The following is a 21,109-nucleotide window of genomic DNA, read 5'->3' as shown; positions in this document are numbered from 1 at the left end:
TTGGAGTGTATGTTGCTGCCAATGGTGTATGATGCCTTAATTCATTAGGTGGAATTTTGAGTTATGGAATGAATGGAATGTTTTATAAACCAAAGTTCAACTTTAGAATAAACTTTGACTTATTTTTACTGTTTCACATATCTTCATTCCATTTTAGAGAAATGGAAAATTGGAAGGTTGGAGAAAGTGTTTAGAAGAGAAATGACATTATTTACGCCTAGATTATTTTTTAGAGCTTTTGGACCTGTATAGATGTGTTAATTGCCATATACCGAAAGCAAGCAGGTCAAACCACAAATGCTGGGATTTAAATAGTGACTTAAATAAAAGACATTCTAGAGTTTACACATCCAAATGAGCATTGTTCTAGGTAATTAGCCGCTTTGGGTGGATCTTAACTATCATACATTTGACTTGTATGCAGTCTGAACTCTTGCATAGAATGTATCATCTCCTTTAAGCTGACTTTCATAAGCTGAACTAATCTTTCTGCTCATCAGTTTACTAACACTGATTTCTAATTGGGCGTCTGCCAGCTGCTGTATCTGGGGGAAAGGGCCTCCTTGGGAGTTGGAAGTGTTTGTGGACCTCAGTGCATCTGGAGTCTGGCACTTGTTCATTAAATCTAGGGTACAGATGAGCGCTGCTGTTTCCTCACTTGACCCAGCCCTGCCAAGCTAACTGTATGATGTCTTCTGTCCCTCCCTCTTTGTGTGTGGTGTTGCCTGGGGTTGGGGAGTGATGGGCAGGGGCTGTGTGTGAACAGGGAGGCATCGCCTTACTTTGGGCTGTACTGGGTTGGTAGGGGGCTTAAAGTAGCCTGACATCATATGCAAATGGCTAGGACTTCTGAAGTGGCAGAAGAAAGGCTTCTTTCCCCTTCCCTGGAAACAGTCTAGTCACTCGTGCATCCTGATGCAGGGGTTTCCACATTGGGGTATCTGCTTGGGTCTTGGGGCTAAGACTGGTGGGCTAGGGAACAGGAAGATGGCTTGTCTGATTGCCTTAGTTCTGGGGGAAAGGAGTATCAGCAGGGACTTTGTCAGCAGGAACCTCCTGCTCAGGACCTCATTGCCTGCAAAGGTTCTTATCTACTGACCCCTTGGTTCTTGGGCTGCCCTGGGTGGAGGGAGGCAACTCCCGCAGGAACCATGATGGATTGTCTCTTTCTGGGAATGAATCCTCCCCCAACCCCTGACTTACTATATTTGTGTTTACTGCTGGACTTTTCAACATTTTCCTTTTAATACATTGGTGTTTAATGAGTTCTTTTAAAAAAAAGTGGGGAATGGGGGAAAGCCTGTATTTAAAAACACAGAAGTGGACATCACAGTTCTAAGCATTAATTCCTAAAGAAGTATCCTACTGGCCTCATTTAGATTTTGCCAGGTATTAGAGTGGCATTTAGTGAATTGAAATGGTATATAGGAACCAATAGATGATGTGGACTTTAACTACCAGTTAGTATTTGGTTAGATTTTTAAAAATTAATCAATTTATTTTTGGCTGCGTTGGGTCTTCGTTGCCGCATGCGAGCTTTCTCTAGTTGCGGCGAGCGAGGGTTACTCTTCATTGCGGTATGCGGGCTTCTCATTGCGGTGGCTTCTCTTGTTGCAGAACACGGGCTCTAGGCACGCCTGCTTTAGTAGTTGTGGTGTGTAGGCTCAGTAGTTGTGGCTCGTGGGCCCTAGAGTGCAGGCTCAGTAGTTGTGGTGCAAGGGCTTAGTTGCTCCGTGGCATGTGGGATCTTCCTGGACCGGGGCTCGAACCCGTGTCCCCTGCATTGGCAGGCGGTTTCTTAACCACTGCGCCACCAGGGAAGCCCTAGATTTTTAATTCTGGTAGATTGATGTACCAGAAGAGATTGAGTATTACATACAAAATCTAGATGCCAGCTAGGGCTTCCTTATTCTTCGTAGTTTTAGCCTCAGACTCCTAATTGCAGATTGTCAAAGTCCAGAGGTACTCACCCACCTACCCCTGCAATCTATCACATCCAATTTTTGTGAATTTTCTAGTTTAGTTTAACTTATGCTTTTCTTAGCTTCTGGGCTCCCATTTCTGAAAATGGTGTTTTGGTTCCACCCATGTCAGTTTGGACGTGAAACCCGCCTGTTTCACTGGTACACACACACACACAGTCCTCTTTTCCCAAGCATTTCAAGAATTCACTTAGCTCTTCAAGAGCTCTTAGCTCTTAGATGTGGTGAGTCATGGGGAAAGGGCTTGACTTTCTGCCCTTTCCTGGTCTGTCCTCCCCTTCCATCTTTTATTTTTCTCCTATCCTTCTCTTTGCAGTAACTACTGCACCCCTCCTGATTTAGAGCAGAATAGTTCTGTCACACAGTCAGACCTTCTGGAATTTCTCTCCTCCTCTTCTTTTTTTTTTTTTTTAAAACATTAAGCACTTATCATGACGTTAAAAACATAGGGCTTCCCTGGTGGTGCAGTGGTTAAGAATCTGCCTGCCAATGCAGGGGACACGGGTTTGTGCCCTGGTCTGGGAAAATCCCACATGCTGCGGAGCAACTAAGCCCCTGTGCCACAACTACTGAGCCTGCGCTCTAGAGCCCGCAAGCCACAACTGCTGAAGCCTGTGCGCCTAGAGCCCGTGCTGTGCAACAAGAGAAGCCACCGCAATGAGAAGCCCGCGCACAGCAACGAAGAGTAGCCCCCGCTCGCCGCAACTAGAGAAAGCCCACGCGCAGCAACAAAGACCCAACGCAGCCAAAAATAAAAATAAATTTAAAAACTAAAAACATATAGTCCCTTTTCCAAGAGATTCTGATGTCAGGTGTTATGAATTGCCACTAATCCCCTCCTTTCCTTTGCCACAGATGTTAGATGTATAAACTTCTAAATGGCTTTTCCAAATATGAGGAATTAATATTTCATACACTCAACAAATATTTGAGCAACTTCTTTCTATAAGGCACTAAGTTAAATGCTGGGATACCAAGAGACTACTTCACAGTTTCTCAACCTGAGGAGCTCTGGAGATGGATGGAGTAAATGAGTAGGCACTCAGGTGGAGTCACACCTCAAAGAGCTGTTATGGTCTAGGGAAGGGATGATCGGGCAGTTACATAATGTACAGCAAAAGATAACAAGTGCCAGGAGAGATGTAGAAAAGGTCTGTGGGAGTTTGTAGGGCCAGGATGGGATGTGTAAGTGTGGAGCATGTAGTATTTGAGCTGGACCTTGAATGGAGAGGATTTAGATATGTGGAGATGCAGAAATGGTCAGGAGAGGTTGGTAGAGTATTCTTGGATGAGGGGCTTGGTTGATCAAAAGAATTGTGCAAGAAGAACATATGGTGCACTTGAGAAGCTCTTGCAGTTTGGACAGCTGTTGGGGAGCAGTGTGATGCATGGTCAAGAAGGTCCTTTGTGGCTAGATTGGTCTACTCTTTTTTTTTTTTTTGAATTTTATTTATTTATTTAATTTATGGCTGTGTTGGGTCTTCGTTTCTGTGCGAGGGCTTTCTCTAGTTGTGGCAAGCGGGGGCCACTCTTCATTGCGGTGCGCAGGCCTCTCACTATTGCGGCCTCTCTTGTTGCGGAGCACAGGCTCCAGACGCGCAGGCTCAGTAGTTGTGGCTCACGGGCCCAGTTGCTCCGCGGCATGTGGGATCTTCCCAGACCAGGGCTTGAACCCGTGTCCCCTGCATTGGCAGGCAGATTCTCAACCACTGTGCCACCAGGGAAGCCCTGGTCTAGTCTTAGTAAGGACTTCCTCTCATCTGATATTCACCTCCGGCATATGCTACATGTGCTAGCTGCTTATTTTTTAATGTACTTTTATGGAAGTAGATTTTTCCCCCCCTTGGCAAAAACCTTCCGTTTACGTTTGGACACAGTGTTAAGGTGGTGTAAGCAAAAATGGGGCACTTACTGTAAGGAGTCATGGAGTCTTATGGAAATAAGAGGGACCCTCAGGAGGGGTTTGGAACTAAGGACTAGATGTCCTCCAGTTCTTCCACCTTCTCTCTGCACCCCCTGCCATTCTTTCTTCAGACCAGCTTCTTCTGATTTTGTGCTCCATGGCGTAGGCTGAAGATGCCCATGTCATATCTCCTGGCTTACTCTCAGAGGTCCAGGCACTCAAGGGAGGCTTGACTCTTTGGTCCCAATTCTGAGTTCCTGAGGAAAGGATAAATGAGTCAGGGACCATCCCTGTCACATTGGCTGTGGTCAGGGTACAAAGTCATGTTGTGCATAGTTATCTAGTAAGGCTTAGTGTCATCCCCGCCTACTTTCTCTGCCTCAGCTGTGCTGTAATTTAGCATACTAGAAGGAGCATTGGGTTTGCAGTTGACCGCCTGGAGTTTGAAACCTAGCCCTGCCACTTACTTACTACCTTTGTAATCTTGGTCAACATTCTCAGTGAATTCTGGGCTCTGTTTCCTCATCTGTAAGTTGAAGCTAATATTACCTACTTCAATAAATAGTACTTTAGAGGGAGGTACTGTGTTCTGTTGTGCACTTGGAGGATAAAGACCTCTCTAGGTTCAACTTGTGATTCTTTGTGTCATTAGCTTGGTGACCTTTGGCAAGTCAGATCCTGAGCCCCAGTTTTTCATCTACAAGTGCAGATAATCGCTGCCCACCTCACAATGTTTTTCTGAGGCTCAGAAGGCCATGTGAAACTGCTTTGTGACTATAATGTATTTACATATGTGTGAAGCAGAAGAAGTTAAATACTATTAGGGAGACTGTTTTCCTTGTGAAATTATTCTGTTATAGTCTAGTGTATTTTGGTAGTAACTTGACAGATCTTTCTCAAAATATCCTGTAACGTTGGATTATTAATTGATTTATGATGCAATGGGCAGTGGTCCAAGTATTTTCAGCTTTCCCTTTCAATCTCAGCTTCCACTTAAGGCTTCTAACCTGATTTATAATTTAAAATTTACTTTCACATTCAGAAAAAAATGATGTTCTTTGTAGAAAATTTAAACGAATGTAAAGAAATCTGAAACCTGTCACACTGAAATAACCATTTTCTCTTTTTAATTCACACAAGTAATTCACGCTCATGAAGTTAAGTTAGTAATGACATAGAATTAAACCAGCAAGCCAAAAAAGAGTCCTCTGAAATTCCACCACATAAGGATAATCACTACCTTAAATATAGCCCTTTCTGTAATCTTTTTGACAGTAATGTTTTTCTTGCATACTTTCTAAGGAATGATTTGATGTTCAAGTTGTCATGAAGAGGTGATTCATCTAAGGAAAGTGATTTATTGCTTTTTCTTTCCTTCTTTCTTTTTTATTTTTTAAAGTATTTTTTCCATAAGTGATGATATGAGTGAAAAGCCAGTATTTGCCTTTTATAATCCTGTGAAAAAAATAGCCTTTCTTCCTTGACTCAGAAGCCAAAGTTGTATTTTTTGGAGAGATATGAAGAATGAGTGATTTATGTGGACAGTTTTATTTCTCAGGAATAATTATATGTTTTCAGAATTATCAGTGGCCAATGGTAGATAACACTGAAGTGAAGTCCTTAAACCTTTACTGGTTATTTCTTCCTTGTGGGGTAGAAGGAAGGAAGGTCCCATCTTTCCCTTTAGATAGAGAAATTAAAGACAGGCAAATAATATGAATTAGAGAATTATTTAATGGAAAGTAAATGAATATATTTATTCTTTTTTTAAATCTTTTTTTCTTTCTTTCTTTTAATATTTATTTATTTATTTTTGGCTGCATTGGGTCTTCGTTGCTGCGCATGAGCTTTCTCTAGTTGCAGCGAGCGGGGGCTACTCTTGGTTGGGGGGCATGGGCTTCTCATTGCGTTGGCTTCTCTTGTTGCAGAGCATGGGCCCTAAGCGCACAGGCTTCAGTAGTTGTGGCATGCGGGCTCAGTAGTTGTGGCTTGCGGGCCCTAGAGTGCAGGCTCAGTAGTTCTGGCACACGGGCTTAGTTGCTCCGTGGTGTGTGGGATCTTACTGGACGAGGGCTTGAACCCGTATCCCCTGCATTGGCAGGCGGATTCTTAACCACTGCACCAACAGGGAAGTCCCAATATATTTATTCTTAGTAGATTTTTTTTCCCACAGGAATGTAATAGCTGACATAAGCTAAACTGGGATTTGTTTTTTTGTTTGTTTGTTCATTTGGGGATTTAAGAATCTCAGTGTTTCTGATATGTTTCCTTTGAGACTAAATGTTTTTTTAAAGACTATTTTTTAAGAGCAGTTTTAGGTTTACAACAAAATTGACAGGAAGGTACAGAGATTTCCCATACACCCCCTGCCGCCATATTTGTATAGCCACCCTCATTATCCACATCACTCAACAGAATGGTACATATTTTACAAAGGATGAACCTACACTGACATATCATAATTACCGCACATCCATAGTTTACCTTATGGTTCACTCTTGGTGTTGTATATTCTGTGGGTTTAGACAGATGTATAATGATATATATCCATCATTGTAATATCACAGAGAATATTTTCACTGCCCTACAAATCCTCTGTGTTCTTCATATTCATCCTTCCTTTCCCCTTCCTCCCTGGCAACTACTGATCTTTTTACTGTCTCCATAGTTATGCCTTTTCCAGAATGTCATATAGTCAGAATCATACAGTACGTAGCCTTTTCAGATTGGCTTCTTTCACTTAGTAATATGCCTTTAAGGTTCCTCCATGTCTTTTCATGGTTTGACAGCTCATTTCTTTTTAGCGCTGAGTAATAGTCCATTGTCTGTATGTACCAGTTTATTTATCCATTCACCCACTGAAGGACATCTTGGTTACTTCCAAGTGTTGGCAATTATGAATAAAGCTGCTGTAAACATCCATGTGCAGGTCTTTGTGTGGACATAAGTTTTCAACTCCTTGGGTAAATACCAAGGAGTGTGATTGCTGGATTGTATGGTAGGAGTATGTTTAGTTTTCCTAAGTTGTTGTCTTCCAAAATGGCTATACCATTTTGCATTTCTACCAGTAAATGTTCTTATTTTTGTTCTACCATATTCTTTTTTTAAAAAAATTTATTTATTTATTTATTTGGCTGCATTGGGTCTTCGTTGCTGCACGTGGGCTTTCTCTAGTTGCTGGGAGCAGGGACTACTCTTCGTTGTGGTGCATGGGCTTCTCATCGTGGTGGCTTCTCTTGTTGCGGAACATGGGCTCTAGGCGCACGGGCTTCGGTAGTTGTGGCTCGTGGGCTCTAGAGCGCAGGCTCAGTAGTTGTGACGCACGGGCTTAGTTGCCACGTGGTATGTGGGATCTTCCCAGACCAGGGCTCGAACCCCAGTCCCCTGCGTTGGCAGATGGATTCTTAACTACTGCGCCACCAGGGAAGTCTACTTCCATATTCTTTAAGGTTCCTTTCAAGTTGTAAAATTCTGTGATTTAAATTTCTTTATCCTTGAAACATGGATTCATTTAAAAAATTTGCTCTGTATGTTATTTTTTCTAAAAAGAAATGTATTTTTACTGAAGAGTATTTGAAAAGTACATGAAAATATAAAGAAGAAAAATTACTGATGTATTTTCTTCTTTTTATATAGTATCATAAAACAATTATTATGGTATATATATTCTTTTTAACTAATGAAATATTTCAAGTATGAAGAAAAGTATAGAGAATTATCTTAGGAACACTTAGGTATGTCCCACTCATATTTGTCAAATCTGTACATTTTTTGCTATTAGCTTCAGGTCTTTTATTTATTTAGCTATTATTATTATTTTTTAACTTTTAAAAAAATTTTTATTTTAATTATTTATTTTTGGCTGCGTTTGGTCTTCGTTGCTGTGCGCGGTCTTTCTCTAATTACAGCGAGCAGGGGCTACTCTTCGTTGCGGTGCACGGGCTTCTCATTGCGGTGGCTTCTCTTGCTGCGGAACATGGGCTCTAGGTGCACGGGCTTCAGTAGTTGTGGCACGTGGGCTCAGTAGTGGTGACTCACGGGCTCTAGAGCACGGGCTCAGTAGTTGTGGCGCACGGGCTTAGTTGCTCCACAGCATGTGGGGTCTTCCCGGACCAGGGATCAAACCCGTGTCCCCTGCATTGGCAGGCAGATTCTTAACCACTGCACCACCAGGGAAGCCCCAGGTCTTTTATTTTTTAAAGACATAAACATTACTGATACAATTCAAACCCCCTGTGTTACCCCTTACAGATTTTCCTTTTCTTTCTTTTTTTCTCTCCTCTCCCCTTCATTTTTTCTTCTCTTTTATCTCCTTGACCAAGGGTTGTCATTCCTGTGCTGTACATATCATAAGCAATGTATATGTTGCATTTAAAAACTTGACATAAGTGGAACCATAATGTACATATCCTGCAACTTGCTTTCTTTGTTTGATCTTAGTTTTTAAGATATTGTCATGTTGGTCCATGTGACATGTGACTCTTGCTTATTTTCATTGTTGTATGACCCTGCCACATTTTCTTTATCCATTTTCCTGTTGACTGACATTTAGATTGTTTCCTTTTTTTTTTTTTTTGCATTTACTGACCCTGTGGCTATGAACAGTTTCTTACAGTGTCCTTGTGCTTGTCTTTGCCTGGGAGTTTTTCTCCAGGACAGTGATACACAAAGAAGTGTGGTCTGAGGACTTGGGAATTATGTCTTGCAAACAGGGAACTTGTGGCAGAATCTAAATCAACTCTCACTGTTAATTTATTTAACATTTCTTATGCTGGTAAGACTTTCTCAGTGAAGCAAGAAGTGTTCCTTCTCTCTTAGAGGGCTGGTGACAAACAGTTTGCAGCTGCGCTGCTTTGCAGCTGGGCACTGCTCTAGAGTATGGTCCCCTGGAGTAGGACTGCCAGGTTGAAGGGGATGTGCCTCTTGAACCTCACTGGAGACTACTTAACTAGAGATTTGTTCCTCAGAGATTGTATCCGTGTACAGCCCATCAGTGGTGAGCCTGAGTTCCTCTTGGTTGGTTTCCAGCCTTTGCCAACATTTGAAGAGTTTTTCCAATGTATAGGGTGCAAAATTAAATTGTATCTCATTATTGTGTTAATTTTACGTATTCCTGATCAGTGTGACTGAGCATCTTTTTATTTTTTTTAAATAAATTTTTTTTTTTTTTAAGACTGTTGCTTTTTTTTTTTTTTTCTTTTAGTTAATTAATTAATTAATTAATTTATGGCTGTGTTGGGTCTTCGTTTCTGTGCGAGGGCTTTCTCCAGTTGCGGCAAGCGGGGGCCACTCTTCATCGCGGTGCGCGGGCCTCTCACTGTGGCGGCCTCTCTTGTTGCGGAGCACAGGCTCCAGACGCGCAGGCTCAGTAGTTGTGGCTCACGGGCCTAGTTGCTCCACGGCATGTGGGATCTTCCCAGGCCAGGGCTCGAACCCGTGTGCCCTGCATTGGCAGGCAGATTCTCAACCACTGCGCCACCAGGGAAGCCCCCTGAGCATCTTTTTACGTGTTATTAAATGTATGACTCTCATCTCTGAATTGCCTGCTTATACTCTTTGTCCATTTAAAATCTTTGGATTAATTTGCTTTTTCTTGATTTGTAGGAATTTTAAAAGTATATTTACTCAATTTCTTTTCATTTAAAAACATTGTAGCTATTTATATCTTATTCTTTTACTTTATGGTGTGTTTTATATTTTAAAATCTTAACCTGTTATTTATTTTTTTAAATTTTATTTATTTATTTATTTATCTATCTATCTATCTATCTATTTATTTATTTATTTATGGCTGTGTTGGGTCTTCGTTTCTGTGCGAGGGCTTTCTCTAGTTGTGGCAAGCGGGGGCCACTCTTCACCGTGGTGCGCGGGCCTCTCACTGTCGCGGCCTCTCTTGTTGCAGAGCACAGGCTCCAGACGCTCAGGCTCAGTAGTTGTGGCTCATGGGCCTAGTCGCTCCGCGGCATGTGAGACCTTCCCAGGCCAGGGCTCGGACCCATGTCCCCTGCATTGGCAGGCAGATTCTCAACCACTGCGCCACCAGGGAAGCCCAACCTGTTAGTCTTTAATGCCTTGTGCTTAAGTTTTAATTTTCCCTTCTCAGTTTTCTTTTAAAAGCTTTAAAATCTTGCTTCTTACACTTGTGTCATTAATTTACCTGCAAGGATATTTTAGGTTTTTTTTTTTTTAAATGGGCAAATAAATTTTTTCCAGTTCTTCCTGACTCGTCCATTTTTTTTCTTTCCTGAGTTGTTATGACCCCATACTCAGTTTTCTTCCTATTTTTGTCTGTTGCCTATCCTTCCGTTTTTCAGACTCTCCTTCCTCCATCCTTAAATGCTCTTGTCTTGAGCAGTCTATCTCTGGCCTTCTGTTGTTTTCTTTCTACTGCAGTTACCATACACGTGTGCTAAACCTGGACACCAGCCTTGCCTCTTCCTTCTCTACTCTATACCCATGACCACCAAGCTCTGGCACACAGTAGGGCTTCAGTACATACTTGAATGAGTGTGTGAGTGAATGTGTGATCTAGATAGGGGAATTAGTGCTTTACAGGGTGAAGACAGCAGGGTGCTGGGCCTTGATGGAGGAGAGAATTTGGCAGAGCAGGGAGAAGGAGGAAGGGTAAATTTAGTTTGACATGTTTGGTCTTAGCTTCTTATTCATAGTAGTGAGCTTTCTCTGGTGTTTTCTGACCTTTGAATTTGTACATTTTCCCGTTGTCATAAATACCACCTGAATGAGGCAAATTCTTATGACCTTTTGGTGATTCTCTCAAACAGGGCTCCCTGTAGAAGGTGCAGTATATAGGGATAGTAATCATATAAAATACAGGGTCATCGTTGTAGACAGTTGCATGGGTAGGTAAGGGTTTTTAGACTGAAGGTCAGAAGGCCCTATTCTAGTTCTTGCTTGGCTGTAATTACCTCCGTGACCTTAAAACTCACTGTGCTTTTTTATATTCAACAGTCTTTCAGTCCTCTCTGACTCCAAGTGGAGTAGAAACCTTTCTTTGTACAGGTTTCATAATAAATTTTTTTTTCTTGACTTGGGCAGTAGTTATATAGGTGTTTATAATAACTAATTAAACTACACTTATGTTTTGTACGCATTTTTCTAAATGTTTTGTTTCACAATGAAAAAGATTTTAAAAACCCACAAAAGACTAGGTTTCTTACATCCCTCGTGTGCCAAAAAAACTCCAGCTGGATTAAAGACGTGGATACAGAAAGGAAAATCGTAAGAGCTAGAAGAAAACACAGATAAACATATGTGTCAGGGTTTCCAGGACCACCCCCAGGTTCCATGACTTGCTAGGAGGATTCACAGGACTCTGCACATATTAGTACTCATGGCTAACATTTATTACCGTAAAAGGATAAAAAGCAAAATGAGCAAAGGGAAAAGGCACATGAGGTGGAGTCTGGAGGAAACCAGGTGCAAGCTGCCGAGAGTCCTCTCCCAGTTGAGGCATATGGGACATGCTTAATTCCTTCAGCAATGAGTTTTGACAACATGTGTGAAATGTTGTCTACCAGGGATATTCTTTAGAGACTCGTTACCGAGGGTTTTTATTTGGTGCTGGTCACATTGGCACCTTCTGCCTAACACGTACTAGAATTCTAGATTCTCAAGAGGAAAGCACGGTTGAGCATGAAGCATATTGTTTGCACAAACAGTTCAGGCACAGCGAGTAACTCTCATCAGCTCTGGGAATGGTGGGAACCCTCCTGAAATCCAAGTCTCCAGATGGCAGCCAAGGACCAGCCTTGGCAAACAAAGCCTTGTAAGGATAGCAGTCTCAGGCCCGCTGTGTTAACTCTTCTCTGCAGAATATAATATTTTTTATAATCTTAGAGTTAAAAAGGCATTTCTAAGCATGACTAGAAACTCAGAAGCCATAAAACAAAGGAATGGTAAATTTATGTTTAAAAAACTTAGATATGAAAAGAAAGAATGTGCTATAGAGTCACAAGGCATACTAGGAAAAAAGTATTTTAATGTATGGAAGAACAGGGGGTAGTTTTTTCAATATTGTATAAAAGCTTTTAGAAGTCAGCAACTCAAAAGAATAAAGCAATTTGCTGAAGAAGATATGTCAAATGACCAATAAGGGACTTCCCTGGTGGTGCAGTGGTTAAGAATCCACCTGCCAATGCAGGGGACACGAGTTCGAGCCCTGGTCCAGGAAGATCCCACATGCCGCGGAGCAGCTAAGCCCATGCACTACAACTACTGAGCCTGCGCTGTAGAGCCTGCGAGCCACAACTACTGAGCCCGAGTGCCACAACTACTGAAGCCCGCGCGCCCTAGAGCCTGTGCTCTGCAACAAGAGAAGCCACCGCAATGAGAGACCCGTGCACTGCAACGAAGAGTAGCCCTCGCTCTCCGCAACTAGAGCAAGCCTGCGCACAGCAACGAAGACCCAACACAGCCATAAATAAATAAACAAACAAACTTTACCTCAGTAATAGAAGATATAAAACAACAGTGAGATTTTTTTTAATTTATCATATTCAGCTAAGGTTGATTACTTACAATCTTTGTAAGATTGATTACTCATTGTAGGAGTGAGTATAGGGAAATTGGTACTTACATATACTGCTGGTGGTATAAATGAGCACAGCCTTTTTGAAGGACATTTTTCCAAAATCTCTTAAACTTGACGCTCGTACCCTTTAACTCAGCAGTTTCATTTCTAGGGTTTTAGCTTACAGAAACCCATACAAGTGCACAGATACAGATGGATAAGGATGTTCTTTGTTTTTTATTTTATTTTATTTTTTTAACACCTTTTTTTTTTGACATCTTTATTGGAGTATAGTTGTTTTACAGTGGTGTGTTAATTTCTGCTGTATAACAAAGTGAATCAGCTATACATATACATATATCCCCATATCTAAGGATGTTCTTTGGAGCGTCGTTTGTGGTACTGTAAATCTGATAATAGCACAAATAGTTAAATAAATCATACTACTTCTATAGACATAGTTGCCATTATCAATTAGATCTTTATTTAGTGCTATGCAAAGATATTTAAGATTTTATACATATCCACACTTTTTTTTTTTTTAGTGTAATTCTTTGGGTATTAAAACCTGACCTGAATGGATATGAGGTTCTTTATAATCTTTGACTATCCCACTTAGTGTGAGCATCCATACGTCTTATTGCAGTAATCTGGATGTATTTAATTATAAGCACTGCCCTAGAACACACAGGGTGGATAGGGTTATTTGAAATACACAGCATATACACTTTATTTTAATTCAAAAATCTGAAAAGTCCTGAGACATCTATTGCTCCAAGGGTTTTAGATGATGTGTTTGTGTTAACTAAAAGGAAAAAAAAGGCAAATTGTAAAATAGTATGTGTCATATTCCAGTTTTTAGGTTAAAATAATGTTAGTGTATGAATAGGAAAAAATAGTTCAGAATATATTCCCCACATTTAACAGTGATTATCTGAGGTTATAGTGATGTCTTTTAATTTTCTTGTAAGCGAAATTAACTCAATATGCGTTTGAATAAGAGGAATAACATCAAAATTGTGGAGAGGGTGGAACTTGCCCCTGACTCTAAAGTAATGTTTGTCGTACCTCAGATACTTTGGTGGTGACCTGGGGGATCTCAGTTCCTACAACTAAACACTGAGTCCTCGTGAAAGGTGAACTTGAGTTTTAGATTCCTTTTGAATTTTCAGAACTTTTGGTTACAGCCCTTCTTGTTCCTGAATAGACATGTTTGGGGGCAAAGGCCTAATTTGGATTGTCACTTTCACGGGGCTGAGTTTCCAGGGTTGAGGGTAAAGGCACAGGGTTCACCTTTCTGTGCCGTTAACAGCAGGATTCAGGCACCATACTGTTGCTAAATCTTTGCCCATATTTTGCTAACTTTGGTAGGCTGAAAAAGTTAGTGGTTGATTATACCTGCACTTTTATTTACATTTCTTTTCATAAAGTTTGAACGTGTTTGATGATCGTTTATTTAAAGCATAGATGTTTGTCAGAATGACGCAGCAGTGTTACATTGATCTCCTCCTTTGCCTCTTCCTTGGGTATGCTTGACCTGTTTGACAGGGACCCCCGTGTGATGTTTGGTGCCCTTTCTTTCCATTCCCACATTCCCATCATAAACAATTTTACTGTGTTGAGGATGTTATCTTTTCCTTTCTAGTGAGGGAGAGTAGAAAGTGTTAGGTGCTATGCTGGGGATACATAGGAAGCACCCAAATGATTGTATGAAAAATGAGGAGGACCAGATACCACCTGTTTTTTTTTAAGCCTGTGGCACAGATTTTGCAGGTTAGTTTGTTATGAAGAATTTCACTTTTGGCCTTCTTCCACAGAACAGTTCTTCTAAGTTTCTGTAGCCAAAATCTGTAGGCAGTTTCCACTGCCTAAGATCTATAAGGTGCTGGGGCAGAGACTCCTTACCTGTTACTTCCATGGGTGTTGTGGATTGAATCCACTGTTCCTAAGAGCTCCTTTTTATAGCAGCATTCAGCTGTTAGCAAATAGAAGCATTTGGTCCGATAATCTCAGAGTCAGCCTTCCTGCCTTTCCTCCCTTCCTTCCCTTATTATTAATTTTAAAAGCTAAACTCAAGACTTTATTTGGATTTCATCAGTTTTTCCGTTACTGTCCTCTTTCTGTTCTGGGATCCAGTCCAGGGCACCACACTGCATTTAGATGTCCTGTCTCCCCAGACTCCTCTAGTCTGTGACAGTTTCTTAGTCTTTCTTTTTTTTTTTTTTTTTCTTCACGATCTTGAAAGTCTTGAGCAATACTGGCCAGGTAGCCTGTAGAATGTATTTTAACTTGGTGTTTCTGTTGGTTTGTTGTTTTACTCATGAGTAGATGAGGGTTATGAGTTTTTGGAAGGAATACCACAGAGGTGAAATGCCTTTCTTGTCATGTTAGTGACCCTGATACCACATGGCATCGCTTGGTTACAACAGTGTTTATCAGGTTTCGCCACTGTAAAGTTAACATTTTCCTCTTTCCCTCTTCTGTTCTTTGGAAGCAAGTCACTAAATCTAGTCTACCCTCAAGGGGTGGGTAGAGGCACGAATTAAGCTCTACCTCCTGTAGGGGGAGGTATCTACATAATTATTTGGAATTCTGTAAGAAAAACTTGTCTCTTTTCCCCAGTGCGTTTAATCATTCAGTCATTTATTTATATCATGGAGTCATGTAAATTTATTTTATACTTTGGGTTAGAATCCAGTACTATGTTATTTATTTTGTTCCTCAAATTTGTTCCAGCCTTGGCCATAATGGAGCTCTTTCAGGGTGGTTCCTGCATCCCTTTGACTTATCAGGCCCTGTTCCCTTTCTGGCCCTACAGGATGCTTCAGGTTCATCTTGTTTTTTCCCTGCCTCAGCCCTAGAATCAGCCATTTCCCCAAGAGTCCGGCTCCTTTTACTGGAGAATGGTGTTTAAAAACCCAAGATCCGGGTGCTGGGTGTGCGTGTTGCTACTAGGTTGTGCCAGGTTGTGCCTGCTTCTAGGCTCCCCTGGAGATACATATCTATATCTATGTATCTATATATGTGTATATATATCTCTTCCTGTAAAAAATTGTTATGGAAATTTCAAGCATATACAGAAGTACAAATTCTCAGTATCTATCACATAACTTGAACAGTTATCAGCTAGTGACCAATCTTGGTTTCACTTACATGGCCCCTCCCCATTCCTCACCCCAGCACCCCCAATTATTTATTTATTTTAAAATGAGGACCTGAATGAGGCCATGACTTTATTTTTATTTATTTTTAGTTTCTGAAATAATTATATATATTTAAGGTGTACAATGTGATAATTTGATACGCATATACATAATGAAATGATTACTTCAGTCAAGCTGATTAAGATGTCTTTTTCTCACAGTTACCTTTTTTTTTTTTTGTGAGAACATCTGAAATTTACTCTCTTAGCAGATTTCCAGTACACCTCTGATCATTTGATGTAAATCTAAGTAACTGTTATTTCACCTGTAGATATTTTAGTCTTTATCTCTGAAAAAAAGGACCCCTTTAAATAAATTTTTTTGTTTTTTATTTTTAAATTTTAAAATTAAGGTATAATAGATACAGTAGAAAGTATGAAAGGGTAGAGCTTGTGAATTTTTATAAATGTATATAGCTGTGTAATCATCACTCAGATTGAGATGCAGGACATTTCCAGCTCCTTAGAATGCTCCCTAATCACTTACGGATAATTTTTGTAAGAACCTCTAAAAAACAAACATAACCACAATACCATTGTAACACCTAAAAAATTAACAATAATTAAGAAAAATCAAGTATCCAGTCATTTGCCGTTGGTAGGTTCCCCTTTCACCTCAGCACTCTCCCCTCCCCTGCAATGTATTGATTGAAGAGACAGAAGCTCTGAGTGTGTTAGTTGCTTGTTCTGTAGTTGCCTGGGTTTTGCTGAGAGCATCTCTTTGGTGTTAATATGTTTCTCAGTGGCTTTCTTGGTGGAAATTTGTCTCTCACATTCTGGTTGGCTAATTCCAACAGTAATGGGCAGTGATTCTGTCTTTGAAGAAATTTCATCAGTAAGATGGTTTCCCCAAAGATATAATATTATCCCGGTATCTGATTAAAGTTCTCCTGCATGGCTCTGCTAGCTAGGTCTAGGTGATTTCTTCAAAGCTTTTGTATCTTTTCTGGTATCCACATCCTTTAGAAAAACTGAATAACCTTGTATATAGGAGAGAAATTTGTTATTCTTGTCTTTGTTTTCCTCTCTTCTAGAGGTTAAATGACCAGGACAGTTGTAAGACAGTATAATTAGCTAGTAAACCTTTTTAGTGTTGTTTCATTGCTGTGTCAAAATCATCTGCATACAGGGCTAGCTATGGTTAAAGTTCTGGCTGAAGGATCTGTAGTATAGAAAAGAGGATTAAGCTATAAAAGTGATTAGTCTTAGTTCTGTTTGATTTGCTAAGTTCTCCTTTTCTCTTTTTATATTGTAGATCAGCTTGAACGAGTCTTTTTACGACTTGGCCATGCTGAAACAGATGAACAATTACAGAATATTATATCTAAATTCCTTCCTCCTGTTTTGCTCAAGCTGTCCAGCACCCAAGAAGGAGTACGTAAAAAGGTAAGCATGCTGGGACAGTTGGGGGAATTAAATAGTGAATAAATGGATGTATTTTATGAAGTGAGTTTTCTGTTCCCATTATTGAAATCTAGCTTCATGATCCCAATTAGGCCTTTCAAAATGGACAGTAAGTCTAGGACCAGCTTCCATGATTTAAAAGTACCTTTTGTATGCTTAGCACAGCTGCATTTAGCTCCAGCTGTACACTTGGCATCAGTACTGGATGACATAATTGAGATAATTATTCTGGAATGTATGGAGGTCTGATCTAAAATCTATGCCTTTGAGTCCAATATGAAAGTCAGGTGGTAATGGGTCAAAAATATTCTTTGATCATTGGCTGACTGTGAATATGGCCTTAATTAAAAGTAAGCAAAAGAAATGTTTTTAAAAGCAAGATACTGTTGTATAGCTCCTATTTTAGAATTTTTTGAAGAACTGTTAGTAAAAGCTGGGTAACTGTCAAATCAAGATTTTCTTTTTTAACCTAATGTTCTACATGGGACATTTGGACGCTTCACCTTTAAAATATTCATTTGTCTTCTCGTGTATTTATACTAGACCTTTGGGTTTTTGAGCTATCATCAGGTTTCAATCCTTGAGCCACTGTAATTGATTGGCCGTGACCTTCCCGGAGGTCTGCCCTGAGAGGGATTCTGAGGGCTGATTTGAGTTCAGTGGAGAAAGAGTATCTTTAAGAATGTCTGTTTTGTTTACAGGAAGGAATAGGGTATTCTTGTCATGTATTTGACATGCCTGTTGTTAATACTGCTTTGCTAAGATAGATAACGTGTTTGATCACGTCATTCTCCTATTTAAAACTCTTCTATGGTCTTTTCTTACCCTAAGAATAACTAGGTATAAAAGGCCTTCATGAGTTGGTTTCTGTTTCCTTATTTAGCTTCATCAATCTCATCATTTATTTGGCAAATATTTACTGGGTACCTTCTATATGCCAGGTGTTAGGGATACGTTAGTGAAGGAAAGAAACGTCTACTTGGGGAGACGAGTATTAAACAATAAGGCAAAGAGTATAGAGTTAAAATGGCAATAAATGCTAAGATGGAAAAGGATTGTATGAAAGAATATATTGGGGGACTTGATTTAAATTAAGTATAAGGTGTAAGGGAGGTGTGTAGGAAGTAGCCAGGCATAGAGATGGGGAGACCACTAAAGGCAGAGAAGGCCCTGTGCAGAGATTCTGAGCTGGAACTGAGTGTAAAGCCTTCAGGGAGCTGAAGAAGGCCACAGAGATGCACCCTGTGCACCAGAGGAAGAGTGATAGGAGTTCAGGCATGGGGATTCCAGTGGCAGCCATTTGAAAGGGTATTGGTGGTAGTGACATAATCATTCTGGCTGTGGGGTGGAGAAAGACTTGCAGTGGAGAAAAGGGGAGTAAACAGAAGGAAGTTTTTGCATTAGTCCAGGCTTCTAGGCTGAGTATTTTCATTAGGGTTGTTTTTTTTTTTTAAACTTATTTACTTAGGAGTTTTATGTTTCCTTGTATTTTATCTTTAGTAGAAAATCATTCATCTCTAACCGTCTACTTTATATGTTCAGTTGTATATTATTCACGTCTATCATACTATTATTCTTAATATTCTGTTACCATTCAAGTGGAGAAATTCCATTCTTGTTTCTAATTTTTTTGTTACTACCAAAGGTTTGCTTTTTTTAATGGACCAATTTAAAAGGAAAAAGAGTTTTATATTAATTTTTTCAAGTGTATTTTTCTTCTATTTTTACTCACATTATTCCTTTTTATGTTTTCCTTTGGTGTGTTTTTCTCACATAAGATTTCAGTTTGTAAAGTACGTAATGGTAAAGGTCATTATGTGCCAGGAAAAATGCTAATCACCTAAATACTCACAAGATTATGTGAGGTGTAGGTGTTATTTCCATTTTATAGATGAAGCTGAGGCTTGGAATGATTAAGTGACTTCATTAAGGTGAGATAACAGAAAAACAGAACTGAAAACGACCTCAGTTTCCGGATTTCTCTTTGATTACTATTTTGGTTATGCCCCATACTTACACTGGTGAGCAGTATTAGGTTATTTTATTTTTGACCTAATAATTAGTTGATAAGAACATTGTTTTTCATTTCAAAATAGTGTAAAATTTGTCTGGTTTTACTGCATTCTGATTTGAAACCACAGTGAGCAAATGTTCTAGTCTTTTAAAGCATATTATTTCTGATGTTCATAAAAACTATTCATAAGATTAAAAAAATATTTCCTATTGGTGGAATACGGAGCTCAGTGTGTGGATAGGCCACTCAACACTGTGCTCTCGTTTCTCAAGAAACCTGTCTTCCAGTACTGTTGTAAATTAATAGTGAATTACAATCTCCTGCTGCTGTTGTAGTTTTTCTGATTTTCCTTTTAGTTTTAATAATTTCACCTTGATGTGTTTTTTTTTTTAAAGTGTCCTTTTTTTTTTTTTTTAACATCTTTCTTGGAGTATAATTGCTTTACAATGGTGTGTTAGTTGCTGCTGTGTAACAAAGTGAATCAGCTATCTGCATACATATATCTGCATATCCCCTCCCTCTTGTGCCTCCTTGATGTGTTTTGATGCACAAGTTTAAGATCTTGTGTTTCTTAGTAATTTGTATTATATTACATACTTTTCTTATCTTTCAAATCTCATTTAAGATTTCTTTCCCCAATACCTCTATCGTCTAAGACTAGTATTGTAGCCAGTGTTTTCCTTTGGTGTAAGTTAGATTGAGGAATCTTTGCCCCAGCCAGCAGTCTTAACCTTATTTACTTTAGCTGCATATCTTCATCAATATAATTGAGATGTCACATTTTTTTGAGGTTTGGATTGAGGGCATGTACATCAGTTGTTCCGGTTATTAACCTTTCTCATCACTTCATCTGTTCTCATTCTCTCCATCTCTCCCTCTTCTCCCTTCCCTCCTCTTCCTGCCACACATTTTCTGTTTAAGAGTTTGATAACCTATATTCTGTTTTAATATAATGATTAATCAAGCAATTCTATCCACATTCTTAACATTTCAATCATTAATTTGTATCTAAGTAAACAAGATGTTTTACTCAGTTACCATCAAGTAAATTATTTTATCTTGTTCAGATTTCTTCCTTCTCCCCCACCCTTATATTTCTTACTAGAAATAGTAATTACCTTCTTATTTCGTTTTTCTTCTTTTTTTCATTTATATTTATTTTTCATGTTGTCCTTTATTTATCTATTTATTTTTTAAACATCTTTATTGGAGTATAATTGCTTTACAATGGTGTGTTAGTTTCTGCTTTATAACAAAGTGAATCAGCTATACATTTACATATATCCCCATATTTCTTATTTCTTTTTATTTCTTACTAGGTTGTTCCCTAGAAATTTTCCTTTGATTTTCTTCTCATATTCCAAATAGTGCTGACTTTGATCTATTGGTGAATTTTTCTAACCTTTTTACAAAAAGCTTGAAGGAAATATACAAAAATGTATTTACTTTGAGTGATGAGTTGTACAGATGATTTTTAAAAAACAACTTTGAATCCCATGGAATATTATGCAACTACTACAAAGAATGAGTTAGGTCTAAATTAAAAAGCTTATATATTTTTAACTGGAAACAAAGCGGACTCTGTGCTAACGTGAATGATATATAGCTCATTTTTGTAAAAAGTAAACAAGTAAAATCTAAAGATATAGCTAGTGGGAATCAGCAGCATAGCACAGAGAGATCAGCTCAGTGCTTTGTGATGACCTAGAGGGTTGGGATAGGGAGGATGGGAGGGAGGCTTAAGAAGAAGGGGATATGGGGACATATGTATGCATGTGGCTGATTCACTTTGTTGTACAGCAGAAACTAACACAGTATTGTGAAGCAATTATACTCCAATAAAGATCTATTAAAAAAAAATAAAGATGTAAATATGTTTGTAGAAGTTTTTGTGGATACAGAGAAAGATGTGAAGATGAACACCAAAATATTAATACTGGTGTCTTCAAGTGGCTATGAATGGACTAGGGAAAAGGGATAATTATGATTTTTCACTTAATTTATTGTAATAAATGTGTTTTTCTATTATAATTTTAAAAAGCAAGAAAATAGAATAAAGTAATAGAGATATAAT

General features: G+C 39.2%; 1 protein-coding gene across 5 annotated transcripts in view; it reads left to right on the top strand.

Annotated features, from left to right (window-relative positions):
- The window catches only part of ECPAS (Ecm29 proteasome adaptor and scaffold), a 101,224-nt gene that overhangs the window by 10,263 nt on the left and 69,852 nt on the right, over positions 1-21,109 (top strand). For all 5 annotated transcript variants that reach the window (XM_082403749.1, XM_082403747.1, XM_082403748.1 and 2 more), the window contains one exon: positions 16,873-17,003. In XM_082403749.1, coding sequence (XP_082259875.1) covers positions 16,873-17,003 — 131 coding nt within the window. The remainder of the gene's footprint in view (positions 1-16,872; positions 17,004-21,109) is intronic.

Source organism: Balaenoptera borealis, assembly GCF_965194805.1.
Source record: "Balaenoptera borealis genome assembly, chromosome: 8".
In the NCBI taxonomy this organism is placed as follows: domain Eukaryota; kingdom Metazoa; phylum Chordata; class Mammalia; order Artiodactyla; family Balaenopteridae; genus Balaenoptera; species Balaenoptera borealis.
Note: the sequence above shows the minus strand (reverse complement) of the source record. Positions and strands in the feature narration are given on the sequence as shown.